The sequence below is a fragment of the Nicotiana sylvestris genome, chromosome 8, assembly GCF_000393655.2.
Source record: "Nicotiana sylvestris chromosome 8, ASM39365v2, whole genome shotgun sequence".
NCBI lineage: Eukaryota > Viridiplantae > Streptophyta > Magnoliopsida > Solanales > Solanaceae > Nicotiana > Nicotiana sylvestris.
This window is the reverse complement of record NC_091064.1, coordinates 6814468-6840624: the sequence shown is the minus strand read 5'-3', so window position 1 is coordinate 6840624 and position 26157 is coordinate 6814468. Positions and strand designations below refer to the sequence as shown.

Here is a 26157-nt window from a genome sequence, read left to right as displayed (position 1 = left end):
GAAAAGGAAAAAAAACTGTATTAAGGCCGACTCCCAGTACCTATAAACCAGCAAGCATTTCAACTATTTCTGAGCTCAAGATTAGATTCTACTTAAACCAAAAAAAAAAAAAAAAGATTAGATTCTACCGCCAACTTTACTTCGAATTAGGGTTTCGCCATTGCGCGCCACCGTACTTCTCCGGCGACTTCGCCGCTCGCTTCTCTTTCGTTCTTTCCACAGGTACGATAATTATACGCAACACTCTATAGTTTCTTCGAATTTATATCCAGCCCTAAGTTTTTAATTCTCAGAACGAGAATCGTTTTATGAATGCCTTATGTTTTTCTCGTTTTCTCGTTTCTTCTTTGGCTGTCTAATTAGAAATTGAATGTGTTTGGGTGATACACGTAGTTCCACAACTTTTTTGGTGGTATGAATTACTCCCCGTCCCAATTTATGTGGCACCCTTTGACTAGGTACGGAGTTTTGAGAAAGAAACGAAGACTTTTGAAACTTGTGGTCTAATTTGTGGGAAGACTAGGCACCTTTCTATATTTGTATGATTGTAGTTCATAAGTGTAAAAGGAAAAATTTAAAGTTAAATTATCTCTAAATATAAAAAAATTGGCATTCTTTTTGGGACATGCTAAAAGGGAAAGTGCCACATAAATTGGAACGGAGGGAGTATTTCTTTTCCCTATTTTTGTCTTTATTCAGAAGTGAAGGGAAAGAGTTGAAACCATGATCATATGTCTATTTAAGTGTGTATTAACTTCTATTTGTTACTCCAATTTTAGAAATACACGATTCTTGAAAATAAAAGTTTTAATTGCCATTGAGGCATCCATAGATTATTTTGATCCGTTTTAGAAGTCAGATTGTGTTATGCCCCAAAGATTGATTCATACATGACACACAATTATCTTGCGAATTAAGCTTATTGTATTGCCAATCCAGCAAACACTGGTCAATTACAACTCGAAATCAAATAAGCTTAAATAGAAATGCTTCTAACTATTACACTGCAACTGATAATAAACACCATTTGTGGCCAACTATCATTGGAAATCCATTTTTGGAAGTTTGATAATGTAATTGAAGAAGAACGTGAATTGGAGTTTTGGGGTGGGGGGTGGGGTGGGTAATCCACATATCAGTAACAGAATTTTGAGACGGAAAAAAGAGAGAAGATCAAGACCAATACCAGAAAACTTGGGTTCAAAACTCTGAATTCTCTTCTCACGTGTCATTTGTATGCTTGGCTTGGGAATAAACACGAGTCAGCGATCCACTTTAATGAAGGAAAGATGTTAGTTGTCCACGTATCTCAGCTTATTACGCTGAACACCAACTAAGTTTAACTAACTTTTAAATCTTTTTTTTGAGCATACCTTACCCCTACATTGTGATGATAGAAAGGCTGTTTCCGACAAACCCTTGCTCAAGGAACAGTGAAAATAAAGTAACAAACAATAGCAGCAACAATATAATAGGAGCAAATGGCACAACATGTAATAATAAAGAACCAGGAATAAGAAAAATGCAAAAATGGTACTGGTACTACTGATAAGACTAAGAGACTAACTACTACCTGTCAACTTTCCACCCGAATTCTCGACCTCCACCATTTCCTATCGAGGGTCATGTCCTCGGTAAGCTGGAGCAATGACATATATTGTCTAATCACCTCACCCCAATACTTCTTTGACCTACCTCGCCTTTCCCTAGACCCACCATGGTAAACTTCTCACACCTCCTGACTGGGGTATCTATGGATCTCCTCTGTACATGCCCGAGCTATCTCAGCCTCGATTCCCGCAGTTTGTCCTCCATCAAGGCCACACCCACCTTGTCCCTAATAATTTCGTTCCTAATCCTGTCTTTCCTGGTATGCCCATACATCTATCTCAACATCCTCATTTCAGCTACCTTCATCTTTTTGACGTGCCAATGCTCTGCCCATACGGCATAGTTGGTCTAACCACCACTCTATAGAACTTGCCCTTAAGTCTTGGTGGCTTCTTCTCACACAGAAGCCTAGTAGCGAGCCTCCATTTCATCCACTCCGCTCCAATTCGATGAGTGACATCTTTGTCAATCTTCCGTTACCTTGGATTACAGTCCCAAAATATTTGAAATTATCCCTTTTGGGGATGACTTGTCTATCAATTTTCGCTTCCACTTCTGCTTCAGGCATCCCATCACTAAACTTGCACTCCAAGTGCAAACATGTAATTTTTGACCCTCCCCAAAATTTTACACATTTTACCGTTTAAATATTTAGTTTAGGTCTAATATCGCTATTTTAACTAGTTTTGACTCTTTTACTTTATTTTATCACAAAAATGAAAGTTACAAAAAATATTTTCTGTTATTTAGCTAATTGTTATTTTATCTAGTTACTTTTAGTTTATCCGCCTTTGATAAAATTAAAAAATACATAAATAGTATTGATATTATATTTTTCCAAAAAAAAGGATAAGAAGAAAAATTTTGGACTAATTTTGTCTTGTTTTTATATGATAAGATCATTATTTTGAGCTTGACTTGGCCCACAAGAGGCCCAAATTCGGATGACCCTAAACTCAAGACCCATAACCCATCTCCCCTTTAAATCCTAGCCATTCATCCCATTTAATCCTAGGGCTATCATTAATTCCCCACCCAAAATAAAAACCCAATTTCACAAACCTTAGACCTACACATCTACCGCCCCTACCCTTCCAGAAACCAATGAACCTCCAGGTCTTCAGCCAAAACACCTGCACACACAAAAAACAAACAAAAATAAAAAAGGGATACACACACTCATAGAAAAGGAAGAACGAACAGGGAAGGAAATTGGTTGCCTCCCCCAAAATGACTCAACTCCTCCCAATTTCCAATAACAACTCCTAGGTTCAAAGAGCTAAAATCTGCCGCCTCCAACTCCAAAAATTATCCATACTCTCCAACACCCAGCAACCTAAACACACGATTTTGGATAGAAATTGGTATAGGAAAGTGTTGGGGTTTTGAGAGCTCTCTTCTCGGTTTTCTTTGGTATTCCAAAAATCAGGGAAAAAAATATTTTAATCTTTTTGTCTCTACTTTTCAATTCTAGTTTTGACTTTAAGATGAAATTTAGTTGAAATTCAAATTTTGTTCGTCGTCGCTGCCCGAGGCTTGCCGTTCGTGGTTCTGTCCAAATTTGATTATTATTTGAGTTCCTGTTACTCTGTTGTTGATTCGAATTTCGTTCTTGAATTCGCTTGTAGCCGCACCATTTAACAGAATACATTAAAGAACAAAAAGCTTCATATCAGGTTCATCCATTTTCTCTTTTACTATCTCATGTTAGTGTTAGTGTTGATCTGAATATGATGAGAGCCGTGGTTAATCTGCTAGGTCTTAAATGTTCCGATGAATAATTGTCGCTTGGATCTGTTCGGATTTAAGTTAAAGGATCAGTGTTTGGTTGATCTCGTGCTTGATAATTAAGCTCAAGTGACTGATTCTTTGCTTGCATTTCCTGGAGTTTTGTTCGTTTTCTTGAAGTTGAGCATTTGCTCATTTACGGTCAACTAAGTTTAATGGATTAGGTGATCATATGAAAATTGGACTATTGATATGTTAGAATGCTTTAAAATTCATCAAGTTGAAGCATGGGTGTTCGTGGCATTTTTCTAGCAAATTGTTTTTTTTTTTCCTATTTGCCTTTATTTGGTTTAAGAGGGAAGAATTGGAGTTTCTTTTGAAAATAGTGATGCCTATTGTGCGTGAAGTGAGCTGATAGAGTCCTTTGAGTACGCTAGTCAAATTGTTGTTGGTTTAAGTCTGCTCAGTCTTTGTTTCATGCGAGTGAAAAGGAAAGGTCTAGCTAGCAATTGTGTGCAATTTTAGTCGCTTTCTCATGCCTACTGAGTTTTTTTTTAGTTGCTTATAACATGTCATCATTCATGATTAAAACCAACAAACTAGTTTTTCTTTGACGTGAAAACTGTTGGAAATGTTGAAGTGGCTTAGGAGTTAATCCGTTAATGGTGGAGTCGGAAATCACCATATCTACATGTATGGCTAAATTGTTATTCCTTGATGCAAATCTGCTGTTGTGTAGTAGATTGAGTTGAAATCATGGCATCTCGTTTATGATCTTCATGGTAGGACTCCTGAGAGTTTGTTCTTAGTTGTGTTGTTTGGTTGTTTCTTCCTAATCATCATGTTCGGAATTGTTTCTTCGTGGAAAAGTTTTTTAAATACATCTTTGATATGATACAATTTTCGTTCCCATATGAACATTGGCGTGAGTCGTTGGATTATTTTTAGCATGCAAGCTTGCTTTGGATGATTATGTACACGTTCGCGGGACATAGTTACAATTTTTAAACTTAAAACTGAAATACACGTTCGCGTGACTTTGGCCAAACAATCTGAATAATAATAAAGTGTTATTAATTGTGTACGTGTACACGTGACATGATTTTTGACGCGCCAAACAAAAAAAGAGTACACGTACGCGTGACTCGTTTGAAGATGATTTCATAATTACGAATAATCAAGCAACTAAAAGCGGTAAGAGAGTAAACACACATAGGTTCTAAAACGCGTAATGAAACAATTTAATTAATCTAGGTATGATTAAAGCGACCGTTCTAAAATCACGGAATCCGGGAATGCCTAACACCTCGACCGTGCTAAAATCACGGAATCCGGGAATGCCTAACACCTTCTCCCGGGTTAACAGAATTCCTTACCCAGTTTTCTGGTTTCGCAGACTTAAAACGGAGTCAACTTTCCTCGATTTGGGATTTAAAATAAACCGTTGACTTGGGACACCATAAATTATCCCAAGTGGCGACTCTGAATTAAATAAAATAATCCCCATTTCGATTATTGTCACTTTAATTGGAAAAACTCCCTATCCCCTCGAGAAAAAGGAGGTGTGACACCAAGTATTTTGTTTTCGACCTGCTCAACTTGAAACCTTTAGGCTCCAGTGTCTGTCTCCAAACCTCCAACCTTGCGTTACCCCCCACGTCTCATCATTCAGTACTATGTCATCTGCAAATAGCATTCACCATGGCACCTCCTTTTGTATGCGTCGCGTCAGCACATCCAATGCCGAGGCAAACAAAAACGGGCTAAGAGCCGATCCTTGATGTAACCCAATCTCCACAAGGAAATGCTCGAGTCACCACCCGCAGTCCTCACCCGGTCATAGCTCTCTCATGCGTATCCTTAATCACCCTAATGTCTGCTACTGAAACACCGCTAACCTCCAAACATCTCCATAGGACCTTCCTCGGGACTTTATCGTAGGCTTGCTTCTCTGACAAGTGTCACAGTTATTGACAAGTTTCACCACATCCTTTTTCATGCCAAGCTGGTAAAATAGTTTTTAGTCCTTTTCAAATTTTGGAGTTACCCTGAACGTCCTCAGTTGGTGAATGTCTTGAATGTCCTCGAATTCCTTTTCAAAAACAATTGCGATTGGTGAGTGTTATTGTTCGAGGATATGTTTTTTAGAAGGTAAATAATTTTATTGATGGTGGATAAACTCTCTATACAAGACATATACCAAAAAGTAGAGAACCTGCACCAAAATATGGTTCTCCACAAAAGAAGCCTATTTTTCTATACAAAATAGGGACCTTACGGGTACACCAAAAAGAAACTAGGAACAAGAGACTACTTTGCAATTTCACAAATTTCTGGTCTACCCCATCGAATACCCTCCTATTTCTCTTAACATATGACCCACATTATGGTTTGTGGAGCAACATCCCATGCCCTTTGACTTCTTCTCCCTTTCCTACATGCCCAACTATGCAACACCTCCTTCACTTTGCCCGGCATCACCCATTGCACTCCAAACTGACTATGGATCACCGATGGCAATTGTGTAGCCACCTGACATTTGCACATGAAGCACTAACTGACATAAGTGATCCTCCTCTTTCTCAGGTTCTCGGCTGTCAGTATCACTCCCCTGGATGTTAGATCCAAAGAAATACATCTTCTTGGGCGCTCTGGGATCCCAAATAGAGCGGTGTGAGAAAGTAGTTTCCTCTCTCTCTAGCAGGCTCTGATGAAAAGACTTAATTGTGAACAAACCATCCCGATTCTCTGACCATTTCCATACATCATGTGAAGTGTGAGTGATGTATGCCCATACAGAAGCTCAATCAGGTTGCGAAATTCACCCAATTCCAATAGGTCCCTCCTAAATCTTAAATCCCAAAATACTTCCCTGGCATGCGAATCTAATGGACTGTGAGTTCTTTATGACACGAGACTCTCTATAAATTAGGGAAAGCCTCCTAAGCTCGCTATCTCCACGCCACTTGTGTCTCTAAAAATTGATTCTGTTTCCATCCCCAACCCTGAAGACAAGATGTCGCCTGAACTCTTACCATCCCTTCATAATACTCCTCCATAAGCTGCATCCAATTGGGACTGTGATGTTCATTGACCTCCACCCTCCTACCATAGTTCCATACTTCTCTGCTACTGCCCTTTCCATAGTGCATTCTCCTCCATCCTAAACCTCCATATCCACTTGCCTAACAGAGTTTTGTTAAGGATTCTTAGATCCTTCACTCCCAGTCTTCCCTGCTTGTTACAACATTCCAATTTACTCGATAATACTTCCTTGTTCCGTCTGCTGCATCTTAAGTTGCCTGAGCTTCTCACATAGATGAGATCTGACTTCTTTTGTACACCTGATTAATATTTGAACACAGGTATAGCTGCTGGATCAAGTATTCATTTAGCCATCGTCTCCTTAATTTGATCACTATTCACTTGTTTCAGAAATTTGCTGCAACTCTTTTGTCAAATTAGGTAAAGCAGCTGTAATGGCATTAAGTGCTTCTTCTGGTTTCTCTCTTTGAAAGGGCATGAACTACCCCATTTTCATCTTCCCTTTTTGTATTGAATTTCATTGTCAAATCCAAACTTCTTAGTTAACCCCATTCGAATAGCTTTAGTCACTCTCTGCTCTAGTAACTACTTAAGGGTGTAGTGATCTCTCTTGATCATAAAGTATTTATACTACAGAGGTCTCTCCATTTTTCCGCTATGTGTAGTATGCCTTGGAACTCCTCCTCATAGATGGATTTACCCTAATGCAAGGGAGCCTAGTGCCTTGCTTATGAAGGTTATTGGCCTGTTGTTCTGCATGGATACTGCTCCTATCCCACCTTAACAAGCATCTGCCTCACTGGCAAATTCCTAATTAAAATCAGGAAGAGCCAATACCGGGGCTGCCACCATGGCCTCTTTCAGAGTTTCAAAAGCTTTTTTAGCTTCATCTTTTCGAAATGCATTTTGTCTTAACCTGTTAGTTCGTGGTTTGCTTGTCTTCCCATATCCAGCAATCTAGGCCAAAGAATCCCCTCAGTGCTTTTATTTTCCTTTTCCATGCTTTTATGTTCTTAGGGCTAGGCCACTCAATCATAGCATGTACCTTGATGGATTGGTGGCAACTCCTTTTGCTGTAACTGTGTGACCCGAAGTACTCCACCTTATGCCCTCCAACAGACCAATTAGACCTCCTTGCAAGTAAGGAATTTTCCTCTAAGCTTTTTTCAGTTTCACATACGGTTTAACTGTATAGGCTTGCATTCATGGCCCATGGAGTACCTATCCCCTCATCTGTAGCACAAACTATGGGCCTTTGGGTATGCAAAACCCCCATGTGATGTAGTGTTGTTCTTAGCATTGAACACATTAGTGGCATTTTTAGTAGCTTGAACTCCCTTATTAGCAATCGCTCCAGTCTGGTGCTACCATCAGACATATACCTCAACTTGCTCCTCTTTAACATAGCCTCTATGGTCTTCTCTTGCAACCTAGCTTGTTCAATAGCTTGTTGCAGGGTCACAACTCACAAGCCTGAAGACGTGACAGATAGTTTAACTTCTTCTTTCAATCCTCCCACAAAATTAGATAGGAAGTACGCATCATTCATAGTTGGCTTCCGGATAAGCAAATGAGCCCTGAGCTCTTCTACAACAACAAAAACAACAAAAAATCTAATGAAAATCCAACAAGTAGGGTCGGGAGAGGATAGAGTGTACGCAAACCTTAGCCCTACCTTTGTGAAGGAAGAGAGGCCGTTTCCGATAGACCCTCGACACAAAAAAATATGGGAAAGAAGCAATAGCAACAAGCAGTTCCAACAACACGATACTAGATAAACTAAAGCGAAAGAGACTAGAATGGGATTAAGGAACAGAACAACATATATTAAAAGAAAACTAAGCCTAAGGGAATACAAGAGCAATACGAAATACTAAAGGTATCGAAAAGAAACACGCTCAACAACCTACTAACCTTCTACCCTAAGCCTAAGGGAATACAAGAGCCCTTAGCTCGTCGAATTTCTTAAAGTATTCACTGTTCTTACTTATTAAAAAGGTATTCTTCAACTGTCCCTGTTTGCACCATTTTGTTAAATTCTTTTACCACATCTGCCACTAGTGACTCCACAAACCTTCTGCAAGTGTTATCTCTAAATTCAGCCCAGGTTACCACACCTCTATTCAACAAAAGGTTGATACCACGATTCAGCCCTCTAATTCAAGTAAAGGATAGCTCGTTCTAAGTTTTGCACCTTAGGTACCCTATAATCTGAAAGTATAACACTTTCTCACCCATACCATAGGATCACTACCCTCAAATGATGGGAAACCTGATTTGGGTAAGTGAGAATGCAATCCGTTAAATTTGATCATTCATCCATCATTGACAGGAACAAGTAGCAATCCAACCCCAGGTCGTGCAACAGCTTCAATTTCTCTTTGCTCTGCCCCCTTTCAGAGGCTACCAGTCGATCAGAAATGTGCTCAAACTTCAAAGAGGGCATGAATGCCTGCTTGAGAATCGTTCAATGTACTATGACAAAGTGCTAATTCATCCCCCCTTTGATTTGTCTCCTCCAACGATTCTTCTTGTCTCCTCATCCTTTTATCAAGAGTTTTAATCAAGTACCCTCTGCCATAGTTCACCCACAAGGACCAGAAAGATGCTCTGATACCTATTGTTATACCCCAATAACTATCACTTGACACAAACAATTAATGCTGAGTCAGGCTAGTTTTATTGCCACACCAGTGAACCATTCAATTACAACTAGAAATTAAATAAGAAACTTAAATGGAAATGCTTCTATTACACTGGAACTGATAATAAGCACCATTTTTCGGCGACGTATCATCAGAATCCTGTACTCGACAATGTAATTGTAGAAGAATGTGAATTGAAGAAGAAAGGGAAATCGACATGAATTGGTAACGGAATTTTGGAGAGGGAAAGAAGAGAGAGAAGGTCGAGAACAATACCAGAAAATTTGAGTTCAAAACTCTGTATCTCTCTCTTTGCACGTGGCATTTATATGCTTGGGAGTAAAGATGAGCCGTCCATCCACTTAAAATGAAAGAAAATCTCAGCCTTTCATGAGTCTCGCTTGTCACTCTTACTCAGCCTTCATTAACACTGACTACTTTTAACTAACATATTGGATTTCGAAGTGGTGCATAATTCCAATTTTAGAACTATCCAATGCTTAACGATCATAAGATTTTCACAGCAACAAGGCTTCATTTTCATCTGAAAAAAGCTTTTCTACTATATGGATATGTTTTCCCAGTTAAAGAGTATAAGCCATATCTTAACTCCATGCTTTTTAATCTTTGTATACTGGGTGAACTTCATCGGCAGGTAGTCAGGTATTCCTCCAGAGCATTTGGGGAAAGTGGGTATGGCATCTTCTGATGATGAAGTTGAAGCAGTCCCGAGTACTGTCTCTAACTATGAATTTGTAGATGATAAGGATGAGCCTGTTTCATTCGCGGACCTAAAATTTCAGTGGAATGAAACTGAGAGTCTGGATGGGAAAAAAAGACATGTTTTCTTGCGTGGGACTGCGGATAATGGCCTTCAGAAGATTTATAAGCAGGTCACATCATGGAAGTTTGATTTTTCACGTATAGAGCCAGCGGTTTCAGTTTTATCTAAAGAGAACGGTTGGATCAGACTTGAAAAACCGAGGAAGGCTTTCCAGGATACCATTAGGTCAATCTTGATCACTGTGCATTCCTTGCACTTCCTGAAAAAAAATCCAGAATCTTCTGGCAGAGCTTTGTGGGATCACTTATCTAAAGTTTTCAGGTTCCCATATTATATATAGTGTATTAGCATATATTTTCTTTTTGTCGAGGGGAATCTAGAATCTTACCCATGTTTTTGTAGTGTGTATGAGCCCAGGCCTTCGGAGAATGATCTAGTGGATCACATGAAATTTATCAATGAAATTGTTAAGCGTGATGGAAAATTGGCTCAATCCAAGGTTTGTATGATTCCTTGCTTTGATTGGAAAGATCTCTAGTTCAAATAGTTTTAAATTCACCTTTGTTATCTGTTAGTTTTCCCTCTTTTTTAAGGAAAACACCCTACACTAGGAGATACATTGCATTAGGGGTAAAAACTGAATATAAGTTAGCAAGTTATTGGCTGATATCACTATTAAATGTTCCACTTTACCTATGCTTCAAATAAATCGTGGGGTGAGGTTGCTGGGAGGTACTTAGAATCCTTACTTAAAATGAAAAGGAAGTATTTAAAATGTGAAAAGTGGAGTAGTTGAAAGATATCACATAACAATGGTTTATTTAGTTTTTGAATTGTTAGGCGAAGAAAAATTTGCCATTTAAGGAAATCAGCCAAGGAAAGCTCTTTATGGGGGACTCTGTTAACTAAAGGGGAGGTCTCAAGTACTTTCTATGTTAGAGATGAGGTACAAGAAGTTTTTGTTAAATTAGAGTCATACGGCTTGTTTGGACGTCGTTCTTTTTGGCTAAAAGTGCTTCTTTTTTTCCCCCCAAAGTTAAGGTGTTTGACCAAGCTTTTAGAATGAAAAAAGCGTTTTGAGTAGCAGCAGAAACAATTTTTGAGAAGTAGAAAAAAAATTACTTTTCCCCAAAAGCACTTTTGAGAAAAATACACTTAGAAGCACTTTTTAAAAGCTTGCCAAATATAATTGCTGCTTAAATGCTTTTCAAATTAATTAGCCAAACACAAATTGCTTTTCAATGAAAGTGATTTTTTGAAAAACACTTCTCAAAATAAGTTGAAGTGCTTTTCAAAAAATTACTTTCATTGAAAAGCAATTAGTGTTTGACTAATTAATTTGAAAAGCGCTTCTCAAAATAAGTTGATGTTTTTTAACCTTTACCTTATCAAAAAAAAAAAAAGTTGATTTTAGAAGCACGGCAAAACGTGCTATCAGTCTCTCTGGAATTCGCCACAATTTAAAAGATATATTTAAACCTTTTATGTCAACAAGTGAACCTTGAAATTTCCAAAAAGATGTTCACTCAATTGAATAATGATATCTATTGCCTTGGTGGTAAAACAGAAAAAGAATGAAAGAAGAAAAACATGGCATGCTCACTGCTCGAGAGTCAAGTCAAAAGTATTTTACATCGGCCATTGCATATTTGTTTGTGAATTTTCATATATGGCTTTAATAGTACTTCACACGTATCCTAAAACGGAACCCTTCAATTCCATTTTTACATGACCCTGTTTGAGCGGGCTTCAGAATTTAGGAGTTGATTTAACATATCTATTACTACATAAGTGACAATAAAAGAAAATAATTAAGTGATGGTTGAATAGTTAGGTTTACCGAGAAGACATCATATAGGTTAATGAACTTGAATTCTAAAAAAATGTGAATTTTATATAGGAATAATAAGATATGGTCATACACTGAGATATTCAAAATGGAGAGAGGGTCATATAAATTGGGAGAAGTGGAGTGTGTCTATATATATATATATATATATATTTTGTGACGACGGCCCATTTAACTTTCTTAATTCGCATATCCTTACTTGAAAGTACTTTCTCTCTGTCATAGTGTTTGAGGGAGTTTTCTCTAGAACTCTAGGTCAAGAGTTCAAGGCTGGTAAGTCGCAAACCAAAAAAGTACCTCTCGTATATCTCATAAATATACATAATTTTTTTTCGTGGACTGAATTACCCGATGTCTGACTTGAGATGGAATAAAGTACTCCAGATCAGGTTGTTCCTTTTTGGCCTGAGTTTCTCCTTTTTCCTTCAGGAATCTGTTTTTCTTTCCTTTCCTCTTCTCAAGTATTTCGCATCTTTATAGTTTATAGCAAAGGGTGAAACTGATCTTATTTTCTGCAGGTTTTACTTACTTTTTTGGAGGAGAAGCCTAAGAAGAAGAAACTATTTGATGAGGTTGTACATATTCTTTCCCTTGCTTTTCTAAGATAGGAAAGCAGGAGTGGAGAAACAGAACATCTGGTTTTCTTTTTGAGCTTGTGCTTTGTTTATTTTGTCAGGTTGGGTCAATATCCGAGTTTATAGTCGATGATATCATAGATGACAATGAAGAAGAAGAAGAAGATGATGATTACAATCACTTCGAATCTCTCTGCGCAATATGTGACGATGGTGGTGAACTTCTTTGGTGTGTGCTTAGTCCTTATCTTACCAGAAAGACAACTCTGATGTCCAGCTTATGTTGTATTTTTTCCTTGAATATGCGCTCGCTTAGTTGAACTAAGTTTAGTTTGCCAAATGTTTTCATCTTATCTGATTTTCTTTTTTCAATGTTCCATTGTTAATGTTTTATTTATTCCCAACAATATGGATTTGCACATAGGTGTAGATCATTGATTCAGGTTGTTTGGTCAGCTTATCATAACTATAAAGAACAGAAAGATAAGCTCTGCAGTCCATTGTCCTACTGAATACATAGTGCATTCAACTGTGTTTGAAGTTAACGACATGTTCTGGCTCCTAGGTCTTTGTTGAGTTTTTCTTAGTTTGTTTTAGTGATATCAAATTGACATTTTTGTTTGCACCTACTTCTGCTGAGAACTTTTGTAATTTCAAAGTGTATATCTACCTGATAGTAGTATGTAGTTACATCCTAATTCTCTCTTTTCCGAGGTGGTTAATTTTGGTTCTGAATTGCTTATTGTCGTCTTAAAGCGTAATTACTAGTGGCTTTTTTCTGTTTCTCCAAATAATATGCCCCTTGTGATCTCAACCAGTTGCGATGGAAAGTGCTTGAGGTCATTTCATGCTACAGTGGAAGATGGTGCTCAATCTCAGTGTGAGTCTCTTGGATTTACCAAGGCTCAAGTTAGGGTATGTCAAAGTTTGCCTGAATTTCGTTCCTTCTAATGAACTTAATTTTCATCTCTGCTTAGCATATTGCTTCCTACTAATACAAGTTTTTCTCCTTCAAGGCAATGAAATATCAAGATTTCTATTGTAAAAATTGTGAATATCAGCAGCACCAGTGCTATGCTTGTGGGGAGTTAGGTTCTTCTGATCAATCATCTCATGCAGAGGTACGAACAAACCTGTGTGACCTGCTGGAATAGTACAATTGTTTGAAGATGTTCAGCCATCTGCTACTGTTGAATGTTGACTGTTAAATCAATATAGGAAAATAGTGCGTATAGTAGTACATGATTGTAGCGTATAGTATATTGAATTAAGACTTACAACTGGTTAATCCAACTGTTATAGTCCCCATTGATTTCTGGATATGCCTGCAATGCCACTGAAAATATTCTCCATGGGTACGGCTGTTCTCACTCTTTTAATACATGCACTAACTGCTTTGTCCCAGAAGTTTTCTTCAGAAAAGCCCGGTGTGTGATAGCTGGACTGAGGGGTACTTAATATTGGAGCTACTTCTTTCTGTGTAAAACTGGAGTCCTTTCATTATATTCATTCTTGCTCCTCATGCGCACTCATCAGCTCTATTACACTGCTCTTTCTCCAAACTCTTTTATGTTTTGGTTTGTTGGGGTGCTGCTGCTGCTTCTTATTCTACCTACTTCCTCCTTTTTGACGGTAGCTTCGCTTCTTCCTTTTTTTCTTTTAGTGTTTTATTTTCTTTTTTCTTCTACCTAATACCACCTTTAATCATACTTGGTGCTCATTTTTCCTTTCTGGTAGGAATTGTTAACTCCTGCTCCCTGTGGCAGTAAATGAAAAGAAATTTCGCAACAAAAGGCTAGCATAAGCGCCTATTGCATTTAATTGCATGTATGATTCTATTTCGTTAAGAAAACAATTAGTAGTGCATATCTGTGCTCTTGATGTTATTTTCGAGTTTGTACTTTAAATTGCAGCTTTTTCATGGATATGGTTAAGTCAAACTTTTGGGTATGTTTTTCAGGTCTTCCGTTGCGTTAATGCAACTTGTGGCCATTTTTACCACCCAGATTGTGTTGCCAGACTGCTTCATCCTGATGCTCAGTTGAAGGTTGATGAACTTAGAAAGAAGATCGCTGCTGGTGAACCTTTCGCTTGTCCTCTGCATCAGTGCTGCGTCTGTAAACAGAGAGAAGATAAAGATAAAACCGAGTTACAGTTTGCCATGTGTAGACGGTGTCCAACATCATACCATCGGAAATGCTTGCCTAAGTACTTACTTTATTGCTCCTTGATATTCTCGTGGACACTGGACAGTACTTTGTGTACAAGTGTAACTAGTCTTATGTAAATGGCCAGGGAAATTGTTTTCGACAAAAGCAAGGATGAAGAAGAAAATGACGAGGACGAGGATGAGGAGATGCCAAGGGCATGGGATGGTCTTATACCAGATCGAATTTTGATTTATTGCTTGTGAGTTCTTTACATGTCACTTCTGCGTTTACTTCATCTGAGCTGGTATTTTTCAAGTGAGCTTTACTCTAATTTTTTCCAAGTGGCTTAAACTGACAAATTCTTCAGAAAACATGAGATTGATGAAGAGCTTGCTACACCTTCAAGAAATCACATCAAATTTCCGGGAGACCATAGGAGGGGAAAGCAAATATCTGAAGAATTGGACAAACTAAAAGGAAAATCTGCAGAAGTTACTAATGGCAGAGTGATTGCTAAAAAACCAAAAACTGATGAAAAATTGTCCAAGGCAGTGAAGGATGATTTTTCCAGAAAGAGAGAGAGGAGATTGTCTCTACCGGATTCTTCAAAAAGACAAAAAGTAATTGATGCTACTAGGAAGAGTTTGAACAAGACATCATCTGCAAAGCTCAACAAAACTGTCAATAGTGAAGGTAAAGCCTCTTTAGGTCTAAAGTTATATGCACTCATTAGCAGGGAATCACAACCCGTTGAGTCTAGTGAAGAGGGGAAAACCAAGATCATGAAGTCTGACAAAAAGGAAACAAGCAGTTCACAGACTTTAGATGCTATAGCAAAGAGCAGGTGAAGCACTCTAGCTCTGTCAATAACTATTTTCGCTTGAGGTTCCACAGATATAACAGCTTTTCCTTTTCCTTGTTTAGAATGAATGTTTTAACTCATAGCTATAAATTTTGACACGGTGGAAATGTGGTTTCATCTTAAAATGGTTTTGAAAATTACTCCAGATGTAGGCTGCTAATGAATCCCAAACCCAAAAAATGACCCCCATAACAAAAAAAGCTAGTTTCTTGAATGAACTGAATTAACATGATATAATTTTTTGTTGTTTTAGTTCTGCTTTTTCTTTATTCTACTGGCATATGGTAGGATGCTGTATTTGTGCTTTTCTCGAGGTCTGATCCATGTATTCCTTTCTGTTTTCGGTGACTGATAAGATGCTATTCTGATTTCCTTCAGAATTTTGTCTATTATGAAAGACGTCAAATCCTCTATAACTATGGATAAACTGGTGAAGCAAATATCACCAACTACACATGCATACTCGTCAAAATTTGACAAATCTATAACCTTGGGGAAAGTGGAGGGTTCCATTGAGGTACTTGAGAAACTATTTTTTATGCTGATTTTTGTTGAAAGTATCTTTAGTATGACCTATTTTACCAGATGTCCTGGAGCGACATCCAATAAAAATGACCTATTTTATGTCTTGCAGGCTATTCGTGCGGCCTTGCAAATATTGGATGAAGGGGGCAAAATTGAAGATGCAAAAGCTGTCTGTGAGCCTGGGCTTCTTGATCAGATAATGAAGTGGAGGGTACTTGTCATTCTTCTTTTTAATTTGCTTATTCTAATTGCCTTGAGGTCTGAACATTTAGTTGTCCATGCTAACTTAAATATATGCTGTCTTTGACCTTAAGCAGCATCAATATGATATGATGAACAATGCCCCTTCCCTCTTCAGACAAAAAAGAAAGTGATATTTTTGAGGGGTGCGTATTTCTGGAACGCTGTAGCATATAGTAATATGCTTACACCCCTAATATCAGATAATCAAAATGAAACTGTTTAGTACTTTTTTCTTATTGGTGTAAAGAATGACCTGTAAATGATAGTGACTCCATACTTGATATCATAGAATCCTTGTAAGTTCTATTAGTAGGGGGATTCTTTACTCTTTTTGGGATATGTATTTTGTCACTTCTACCAGCACAAACTTTGTGCTGTTTTCTTTTATAAAATGTTACCGTTCTCAAAAAATAATATGCTTACACCCCTAGATTGGTCCTGTGGTCCAGTGTCCAACTGCAAACCTTGATCTTTATCGAATCCTGGTTCCCCTTCCCCCTGTGGAGCCAAGCACACATTCTCCAAAAGCAGTGTTGTAAAAAAGCAGAGCGCTTCATCGCTTAAAGGGATGAAGCGAGCCTATGGCGCTTCAAGGGTGTGAAGCGAGGCGATCTTAATGAAGCGACCGCGTCATGCGTGAAGCGAGGCGAGTTATTCTTTAAAAAGCAGCGATTTTAGTAGTAAAAAGGAACTTTGGGACTCTTTTTAAAAAATAAAAAAATTAAATATAAAGAATTAAGTCAAGGTAATGTAAGGCAAAAGAAGTGGTGGAAATCTATCCCAGCTGTGGACAGAGAGAAAGGCAAGGTGCTTTGAAGATATCAGCAGTCCTGTACATATAATTAAGTCAAATTGTATTTTGTCCTTGTACTCTTGGTGCAAAGAAAATTATGTAGAGGGTGCTGAATCTTTACTTGATTTTCTAGGATCATTGTAAAGAGTTATTAGTAGTTCTTGTAAGATGAACAAGACTGTTTACTCGAACTCTAAATAGGGTTGCCAACATTTCCTTAATGCTGATGAATACACTGTTACCATCTTAAAAAAAGGAGTCCAGGTTGGGATCTCTTTTAGAAGAGGTCAAACATATGCTTATATAATGTTTTTGTTGAGTTCTTTTTTATTGTTATTTTACTAATCTGAGCAAAGTTTTTTTTTTTTATTTATAAAAATGCTCTACCCAGACCCCACTTGTGGTAATATAATGGGTTTGTTGTTGTTATTGTTTTTAAAAATTGCTCTTCACTTCAAAGAAGCGCATGCTTTAAGCGAAGTGAGGCCCTGTCGCTTTTTTGCGCTTCGCTCTGAAAAACACTGTCCAAAAGTGAAAGATATGCTCACTAGCCCCGGGTGGGGGAATGGGCGAAGGTAGAGAGAGAGATCAAAAGGACACATATGTCTCACTACAGATCTTGTATCTTTCTCTACTATCAATATAAACACATACGGATATTTCCCTTCTGTCCTTTAAAAAAGCTTAGTTACTTATATGATTTAGATCGTTTCAGGCATCGAATCAACCTTTGCTTAAATTAGTTTGTAATTGGTTTTTGGTTGCCTTATCCATATAATTCGGTATCTGGTTGTTTCATGTGAAGATCACTTCTCAAACTAATGGCCAATCATTTCTTCTATGAAGTTGTTAGTTTTAATTGATTTGATAGTCATTTATATAATTATCTTTAGTTTACGAACACCCAAAGGTGTGGCCTGGTGGTCAATAAAGTGGGTTGAGAACCACGAGGTCTCAGGTTCATATCCTAGCGAAGACAAAAACTCTAGGTGATTTCTTTCCATATGCCCAAACCTTGGTGGATAAAGTTACCTAACTTGTACAGATGGGAGGTGGCATGTGCCCCATTGAATTAGTCAATGTGTGGGCAAGCTGGCCCGGACACTATGGGTATAAAAAAAATCTTTAGTTTACCAATCACTCCCCGAACTAATTTCAGTGAGATATTTTCTCAAAAACAAATTTCATAACACTGATAAATAAGCACCGTCAACAACTGAATCATATTGAACTATCAATAAACCTCAAGATAACTATGTTGAACTGATTGTTTGATTGACTTAGGTTTCTTTGCTTTTGCCATTTAAGTGATTTAAAATTTTCAATGTTAAGTTTGGTTGCTGGTCTATCAATTTAGTTGCTTGCTTCTTTTGGCACATTGAGATGGCTGTTTGGTGGTTTGTAGTGCTGAAGCATTAATCTATTCTGCATAACTAGGTCTAAGCATTTTATATTAGCTGTTCAAGTGGGTTCAAGTGTTCTATATTGCATTTTTAGCAGACCTAGATTTTAGTGATTGCTAAAAGCTGTACCTCACTTTGCTTTCTATTTCTTCCCTTTGTTTTTTGTTTATTGTTTCCCCAAATTTCTCATAAATACCGAAATCTTTTTTTTTGTAGAGCAAGCTGAGAGTATATCTTGCTCCCTTTTTACACGGAATGCGCTACACGTCCTTTGGTCGCCATTTTACGAAAGTGGAGAAGCTGAGAGAGGTGAGCTAGAACTTAAAGCTTTTTTTGTCATCAGAAGATATATTTGTTGTTTGTTCTAGTGAGTTCGATTTCACCTCTCCGGCTGGTGATATCGGAAATTGAGCCAGAAAGAAGATTAAGTACGGGCTTTTGAATTTTTTTTTTTTTTGGGGGTGGGGGTGGGGGTGGGGGGGTTGTTCCCCATCTAATTCCCTTGTTAAGGTAGTTTAAAATAATCTGATTATGTGCTAGCTTATCTCCATTTAATATTGCTCGGTGGCTCCATTTCCGATTTCTTATTTATTGTTTTGAAATATTCATACCTTAAGGTAGAGAAGCAGTGGTTGTTCCTTGGAGTAATTGTACTTGATTGACATACGTGCTTGTTAGGGCATTATCAGTTGATGATTATTCAGTGAGAGTTTTGTACCATATCGATATTGCTGCTCATTCAGCTCTGTTTTTTTTTTTTGGGGGGGGGGGGGGATGGTATATTACTTCTCTTAAATATATAAGGTTTAAACATGGATTTTTAAATTGCCTTATACAACATTAGAGCCGGTTTGGATTAGATGATTTGAAGTAGCTGATAAGCATTAGGTGCTGAAAAGCACTTTTAAGTGCTGAAACTGATTTAATAAATAAGCAGTTAAGTGTTTGGGTACAAGTGCTAAAATTGATAATAAGTTGCTGCAGCATTTGATAAAAAAATTGTGATAAGCTCTTTTTCTGTTAAAATGACTTAAATAACCTTAGAACTGTTTACACTTGTAAGGGCATAATTTCTTTAAAATTTTAGATTCCAGATCGATTCAAATACAAAATATTCTATTTGTTATTTTATTTTTAACTGTGTGCTTAGATAAGATAATTTTTATGATAAATATAATTTATTTTATGATAAGCATATTAATCATAAGTTATAATAATTAATAAATTGACAAAAGTTTCTCAGTAAAAAATAAACCTAAATAGGACAAAATATTGGAAGAGAAACAAACATTGTCTTCATCACCACAACACTTAGAAAGCAATTCACCAAAAATTTGATATGTCCTCATTTATTAAATACAGTTCAAAGATTAATACACAATCACATAGATATAAATATGCAAAGGAATAGAGAATTTGCTTATCTTAAATAGTCAATGAGAATTGCAGACTTGAAGAGGTTGGGGGAGGGGTTTAGGTTGAATACTTGAGGCAGTGAGTATCAATGTAGGAGTTTCATTCTAAAAAGGAATATTTTATGGATAAAATAGTAAAAATCTTGGTCAAACTCAAAGTGCTTATAAGCTAAAAATTCATAAGCTGGGGGTGGCTAGCTTATGACTTATTTTTGACTTATAAGCACTTGGCTTATAAGTACTTTTAACTTTACCAAACACGTAGATAAGCCAAAAAGTGCTTATAAGCTAGTTTGACTAGCTTATAAGCTTAGCCAAACACCCTCTTAGTCATTGGTGTTCTCACTTTTATCTTTCTACTTTGTGGAAAGAGGAACTGCTTGTTCTTGTCACTTGAAATCTTTTTAAATTTTAGGATCTCTTGTTGGCTGCTGGAGACTGAGATACAATCAATCTCAGTGTTCAGAATACCGAAAGTGCGCATGCCTAGGTACGGCAGATTTGTGTGTCTTTTATCTCTGGAAGAATCATTGCAAGTGCTGTCTGTCTGTCTTTGGGGGAGCTTAAGTCATCACCATCCTGGAATATGCAACCAAAGTTTAGGGCATCATTTTTTCCCTTCTACTTTATGTGAACGAGCTGTGGATTATATAAGGAATTTGATATCCTTTCCACCTCTTCCAATAGTGAAAAAGCATGAATCATTTTGAGCTTTCTGGTTGGATCATTTTGAGCAGTGATCTCTCTGACCATGATCTATGATATTCTTTTAGTGCATTGTATTGCATGTCTAATCATTAGATCGTAGAATGTCATCACTGCTTTGGTATTTGCAGCCATTTTTGAATGCGTCTTCCGTCTATTTTATTTGGAATAGCAATGGATTATATAATGGATGTTATCTACTTCTCACCTCTCGCAAAAGCTGACAAAGAAAAAAGGCAAAAAAAGGAGAGGATAAAGTAAAAATTACCCTTTCTAGGTTTGTACCACTTCTGCACCTTCTGGCTGGATCATTTGAGCAGTGATTTTCCCTTGACCGCGCTCTATGATAATTTTTCACTGAATCTTATTTCATGTCTAATCCGCACGGTGTCTGTACATTCCATATTTTGCTCAACTAATAGTATGCTTCTATTGTGCAGATTGCCGATATGCTTCATTGGTATGTTCGAGAAGGTGATATGGTAGGAGTCTGTACTGGCCTTACGCTTTATGAGTGGAAATCTAGTTACCAACTTGAGTACATCAATTATATATATATATTTCTCACAAAAAAATTGTGAGATAAAGAGCAGATGGATCCTATTTTTTTTCTGTCATGTAGATTGGTTATAATCCTCCAACTTTATTCATTGGTATTCTGCTATAATAACATTTTTATAGGGGAATATTTTATTTGGAATGATGATGATATGAATTAAGCTTAAAGAAAGAAGTGAGGATTCATATAGCCGACCCCAACTTGTTTGGGATTGAGGGCGTAGTTGTTTTTTTTTTGTTGTATAGAATGACATCACACATGGTTAGAAGTGTCTCAAGTTCCTGTAATATATTATCTGCGTTCAATTCATCTGTTAGATAGGTGTTACTATTATGATCTCTTGGGGGCAATTTTTAGTGCGGTGAAGTGGCTTTCCCCACTTGGCTGGGGTCAAAAGACAAGAGAGAAAAAGATTATCTTTCTGATGCTTGTTTGGGGCTCCTGTTTCCCTTTATTGGCTTATGTCATTCTTTTCTTATGGTTTCGCCCGCCTTTAGCGTGGATTAGTTAAAAATTTCCTTTGAAGTTCGTCCAAAGTATATTATAGGCAAGTGACAGGAAAGTGAGGTACATGGACCAATTAGTCAACTGTTTTTTACATATCTTTCTTCTATTTTCTTAGATGTAAGGAATAGCCTGCAGTTCAGTCACCCGCGGCTAATTCAATTCACTCTTCTTGAAGCTCTTGTGAAATAGTCTCTGTGGATCCTTTTATTTTTGGGGGCAAAGACACAATGTCATCCCAAAATCTGAAATGGATATTGGCATTGATGGTGGCAGTATGGAGATTATACAACGCAAAGCTATTGACATGATGTATTTGATCAAGTTAGAGCGAATCTTGTTTTCAATTGCTTGTAACTTAGTGTTTAAATGCATTACGGTCAAATTTAAAGACCTCCCTGGGGATTAAAAGTTTGTTGAACCTATTCTTCTATTTGAGTGACAAAAAGTGCAGTTCGAGTTAACCATTATGTTTGGGAAATTTGATGTAACTGAAAGTAGGACTTCTCAGTGTACTTCGGAATGTGTGCAAGAGGAGATCTTTTATTTTGGCATGAACATAATATGGCTAGAGTTAGGCTTGCTCAGTAATGGTGGAAATGGCATGATTGAATTTTTGCTATTATGTTTGATTTTATGCATGGCGTGGAAGTAGCGGAAATGATGATGCTTAGATGGATGTGCGGGCATACTAGGAGAGATAAGATTAATAATGAAGTAGTGGACAAGATGCAGGAAGCGAGGCTGATATGATTCGAGAATGTGAAGAGGAGGAGCACGGATACCCAGTAAGGAGGTGCGAGAGGTTGGCAGTGACAAGTCTAAGGAGAGGTAGAGGTAGGCCAAGAAAGAATTGGGGAAATGTGATTAGACAGGACATGACACATCTTCAGCTCACCGAGAACATGACTCTAGATAGGAGAGCATGGAGGTCGAGGATTAGGGTAGAAGATTAGTAGGTAATCGAGCGATTTCTCTGTTATTTTGTGAGAGAATATGATTCTAGTTTAGAGCACTTTATCTACCCCCTCTTCTCTGAATCATCATCATTATTGTTGTTGTTATTATTATTATTCTATCATTATCTTATTATTCAATTGTATTCTACTTTTGTTTCTTCTACTTTGGGTATCATTACCATCTTAATGTAATTATTTTTTTTCCTTTAGTATTTTCATCTTAGCTTTTCTTTTTTACTCTTGTATTTTCCACCTGTTTTGAAAATGCTTTTCTTGAGCCAAGGGTCTACTGGAAACCACCCCTCCACCTCACACAAGGTAGGGGTAAGGTTATGTTGTTGTTGTTGTCGTTTGATTTTATGTGTGGTTCCTCCTTTATCCAGAAGTTATGGCAACATCCATGCACAATTTGGATAACATGTAACATAGTGTGAAATCTGGATTGGATTTATGTAGACCCTTATTCATGCATTTAATGTGATCCATGAGAAACCTTTTTTTCTCCATCATCCATGAGAAACCTCACTTGTTTAGAAACACAATCATCTGTGTCTGCCTCTGTTATACTTCGGAAAATGATTCGTTGAACTCTAATTACATTTGACTTATATATCTGCCAGGAATCAGGATAATGTTATTTATGATATTTCTAAAGCTTCTAAGCTCAGGGAACCTTCTTTGTTTTAGCAGGCAATGGATTTAAAGTTTTTGTTGTTTGTTGAGCAGATTGTGGATTTCTGTTGCGGTTCCAATGATTTCAGCTGCCTCATGAAAAATAAGCTGGATGAGATGGGGAAGGATTGCTCATATAAGAATTATGATTTATTCAAGCCAAAGGTGAATGTTTTTTCCTTGTTTAGTATGTGCACATTTCTGGTGGAAGTTATACAAACACGTAGGTCGGAATCTTTTTAGCATGGAGGAGAATGCTTTAAGAAATGATGATAGACGTTGATACTTTGACAAGTGACTGTCTATATGCTTTGGTTGTTTGGAACATTACATTACTTATTGCCGTTCTTTGTCCTTCCTGCAGAATGATTTTAATTTTGAAAAGAGGGATTGGATGAAAGTAGGGCCTGATGAATTGCCAGCAGGATCGAAGTTGGTAGGAAATAATTCTTTTTAGAACACAACATTCACAGATGTATGCCAGGCACCAAAATTCATTGGTTTTCACCATATATTGTGTGGACTTACATTTTTTTTTATCCCTTGGTGTAGATCATGGGGCTGAACCCTCCTTTTGGGGTCAATGCTGCTCTTGCTAACAAATTTATTGATAAAGCACTTCGGTTTAAGCCCAAGCTTCTTATCCTTATTGTACCAAAAGAGACAGAACGGTATTTTGCATCTCTGTTATTTGTGTGAACTTCTTTTCTTGCCTTTCTCTTTCTGATTTTGATTAATTTTTTGTATTGGAACCAGGTTAGATGTAAAAAAAGGGTATCCATATGATCTAATTTGGGAGGATGATGTGTTGCTTAGTGGGAAGGTAAACTGTTTCTCACCGTTCTTGTGATTGGTATTAAGAATGAATATGTATTGGTATTGTGAATATAAACTAGTAACTGTCTGATGGCTCATCCTTATTCTTTTCCAGTCATTCTATTTGCCTGGATCTGTTGATGCAAATAACAAACAAATGGAGGACTGGAATGTGAGTGCTCCACCACTTTATCTTTGGAGTCGCCCTGATTGGACAGCCGAACATAAAGCAATTGCCCAACAGTATGGCCACCCGTCCAAGATGCAAGATAAATTAAAAGAAAGTTGCTGCCACACACCTGTCCCTCGTTCAGTGGAACATGGTGATGATGTTGAGTCGACGAGGATCGGTGATGATATTGATTTCGAGGATAAGAAGCTACATCAGGACCAAGAATACAGGGAGAGATCGCAGAATAACATTGGCAAAGAAGGTGGTGATAACCTGGGCCATGCGAAGATCAGATCTGTTGAGAAGTCGATGAAAGGGAATCAGGATAAAAGCAAGAACAAATTTGATGAGAAGTCGATGAAAGAGAGTCAGGATAAAAGCAAATATCAAAAAGATTTGGATGAGAAGTCAAGACAGGACAAGTCCAAAGCGAAACGTCCACGAGATTTGGTAGAAAAATCAACAGAGGAGATATATATTGGGAAAAGATCTCTGTCTAGACATTCCTCCCCCAGCGTGACCAATCATAAGTCAGCTGATCAGCACGCGGTTTCATCTTGTAAGGCAGAAGAGAAGGAACGCTATGAACGATTTGCTGGCCAGAGTGCTTCTGCATTACAGACAGAGCAAGAGACAGGGTATGGGGTGCATCAGGACAGTGATATGGAAAGAAGGCACAGCTTGCTAAAGGAGGAGCCTTATTCAAGTTTGACTCACCAATATCCTCAGTCTGCTAGTCCTGGTCCCGAGTATGTGGGGCACGGGGCACATCCGGATGGTGACATGGCAAGAAGGAACAGCTTGCCGATGCAGGAGCCTTATTCGACTTTAAATCACCAATATTCTCAGTCTGCTAGTCCTGGTCCTGAGTATGCGTTTAGGGCCTCAGATGAACGGTTTGTGGGTTACCAGAGAGAGCGTGCAGATATGCCTGGTTATAGACCATACCCCAGTCACATGAATGGGGGGGTATATGCAAGGGAGTCAGATGTACGGCCTCAGGGTAACCTTTATGGGCAGCTGGGTAATGAGTTTTCGAGTCCCAGAAGCAACTACACAGCGGGTGCCAGCACTGGTTATCCCTCCTATGGGCGGTTGAGTCCAGTAACTGAACCAACCTATGGGAGGATTAATACTCCTGTGATGCCACAGTATGCTCCACATGATGATTTGTATCCTGGTAGGATGAATAGCATGGGATCTGAAGGCAGAAGTGGCATCTACGGTGGTGGAGTTGCTCGACCTGGGTTTCCAGGTAGCTCATCGGGTTTTGCTCCAAGGCCTTACTACCCCTTTTCACAGCAAAACTCGTCAGGGTGGCTTAACGAGTAGGCATTGGCTGGTTGGAATTATTTTTCAGCAGAATGCCTTTGCGGAGTGTTGAAGATTTTCCTATTTATGTTCGTCATGGTTCTCTTCCTAGTGTCTTCTTGTTCCATCCTATCAAACTTCTTTTTGCTTATTTTGTATAAAGAATAAGCTAGAAATGCACAGGCAACTATGCTCCTTGAATCTTCTCTAGGGGATTGAAACTTTTGTTGTATATCCTTTTGTTCCTCCACTTCACCATCTCTCTTCTAACTGGTGTTGCCTTGCTCAGTTTATGAAAGTTGGATTTGTGATGACCACGAGCCTGTGACGTTTTTCTCCTCCTGTTTATTATTTATGGTGCAGGTGCCAAGGCTTTGAAGTATTTGAATATTTCCGATTACTGAAAGAGATTGTTTCACAATTCTTGGCATTTAGCTCTCATAATAGATCAGGATGTTAAAGAGCTTTTTAATCTCAAGTAATCCGATTTTAATCGTGAAGTGGTGTCATAGTAAGCTAGCTATCTCTTTCAGCGGGAATGTTGATTTATAGGAAATTAAAAAATGGACAGAGTTTGGGGCATCACAAGACTTCAATACATTTCACATGAGGTTGGACAGCTTCAGAGGACTTTGAAATACTCGTCCCGTCGTGGCAGAATTGAATCAAGAAAAGATTTACAGCTAAAAGATTAGAGGAAATGAAATCAGTGTTACAATTTAAATAGAGAAACAGACCATACAAAAATCTTGTGTGTTTTATCAGTGTTATACTTTACGGATCTCAAAACACAGTAGCTCTATGTTATTTTCTTATATTGAAGGTGTACTT

The 26157-nt window shown here is 37.8% G+C and overlaps 1 protein-coding gene across 1 annotated transcript; it reads left to right on the top strand.

Moving 5' to 3' along the window:
• The first annotated feature begins 71 nt into the window (after positions 1-71).
• On the top strand, positions 72-25640 carry LOC104224336 (protein ENHANCED DOWNY MILDEW 2). The gene is made up of 19 exons (XM_070155627.1): positions 72-222; positions 9685-10134; positions 10216-10312; positions 12181-12234; positions 12339-12466; positions 13056-13152; positions 13254-13358; positions 14198-14445; positions 14533-14646; positions 14755-15231; positions 15628-15766; positions 15884-15985; positions 18430-18522; positions 20774-20815; positions 23082-23192; positions 23392-23463; positions 23580-23698; positions 23784-23850; positions 23959-25640. The coding sequence occupies exons 2-19, from the start codon at positions 9725-9727 to the stop codon at positions 25345-25347; spliced, it is 3864 nt and encodes a 1287-aa protein (XP_070011728.1). The 5' UTR covers positions 72-222; positions 9685-9724; the 3' UTR covers positions 25348-25640.
• The last annotated feature ends 517 nt before the right edge of the window (positions 25641-26157 follow it).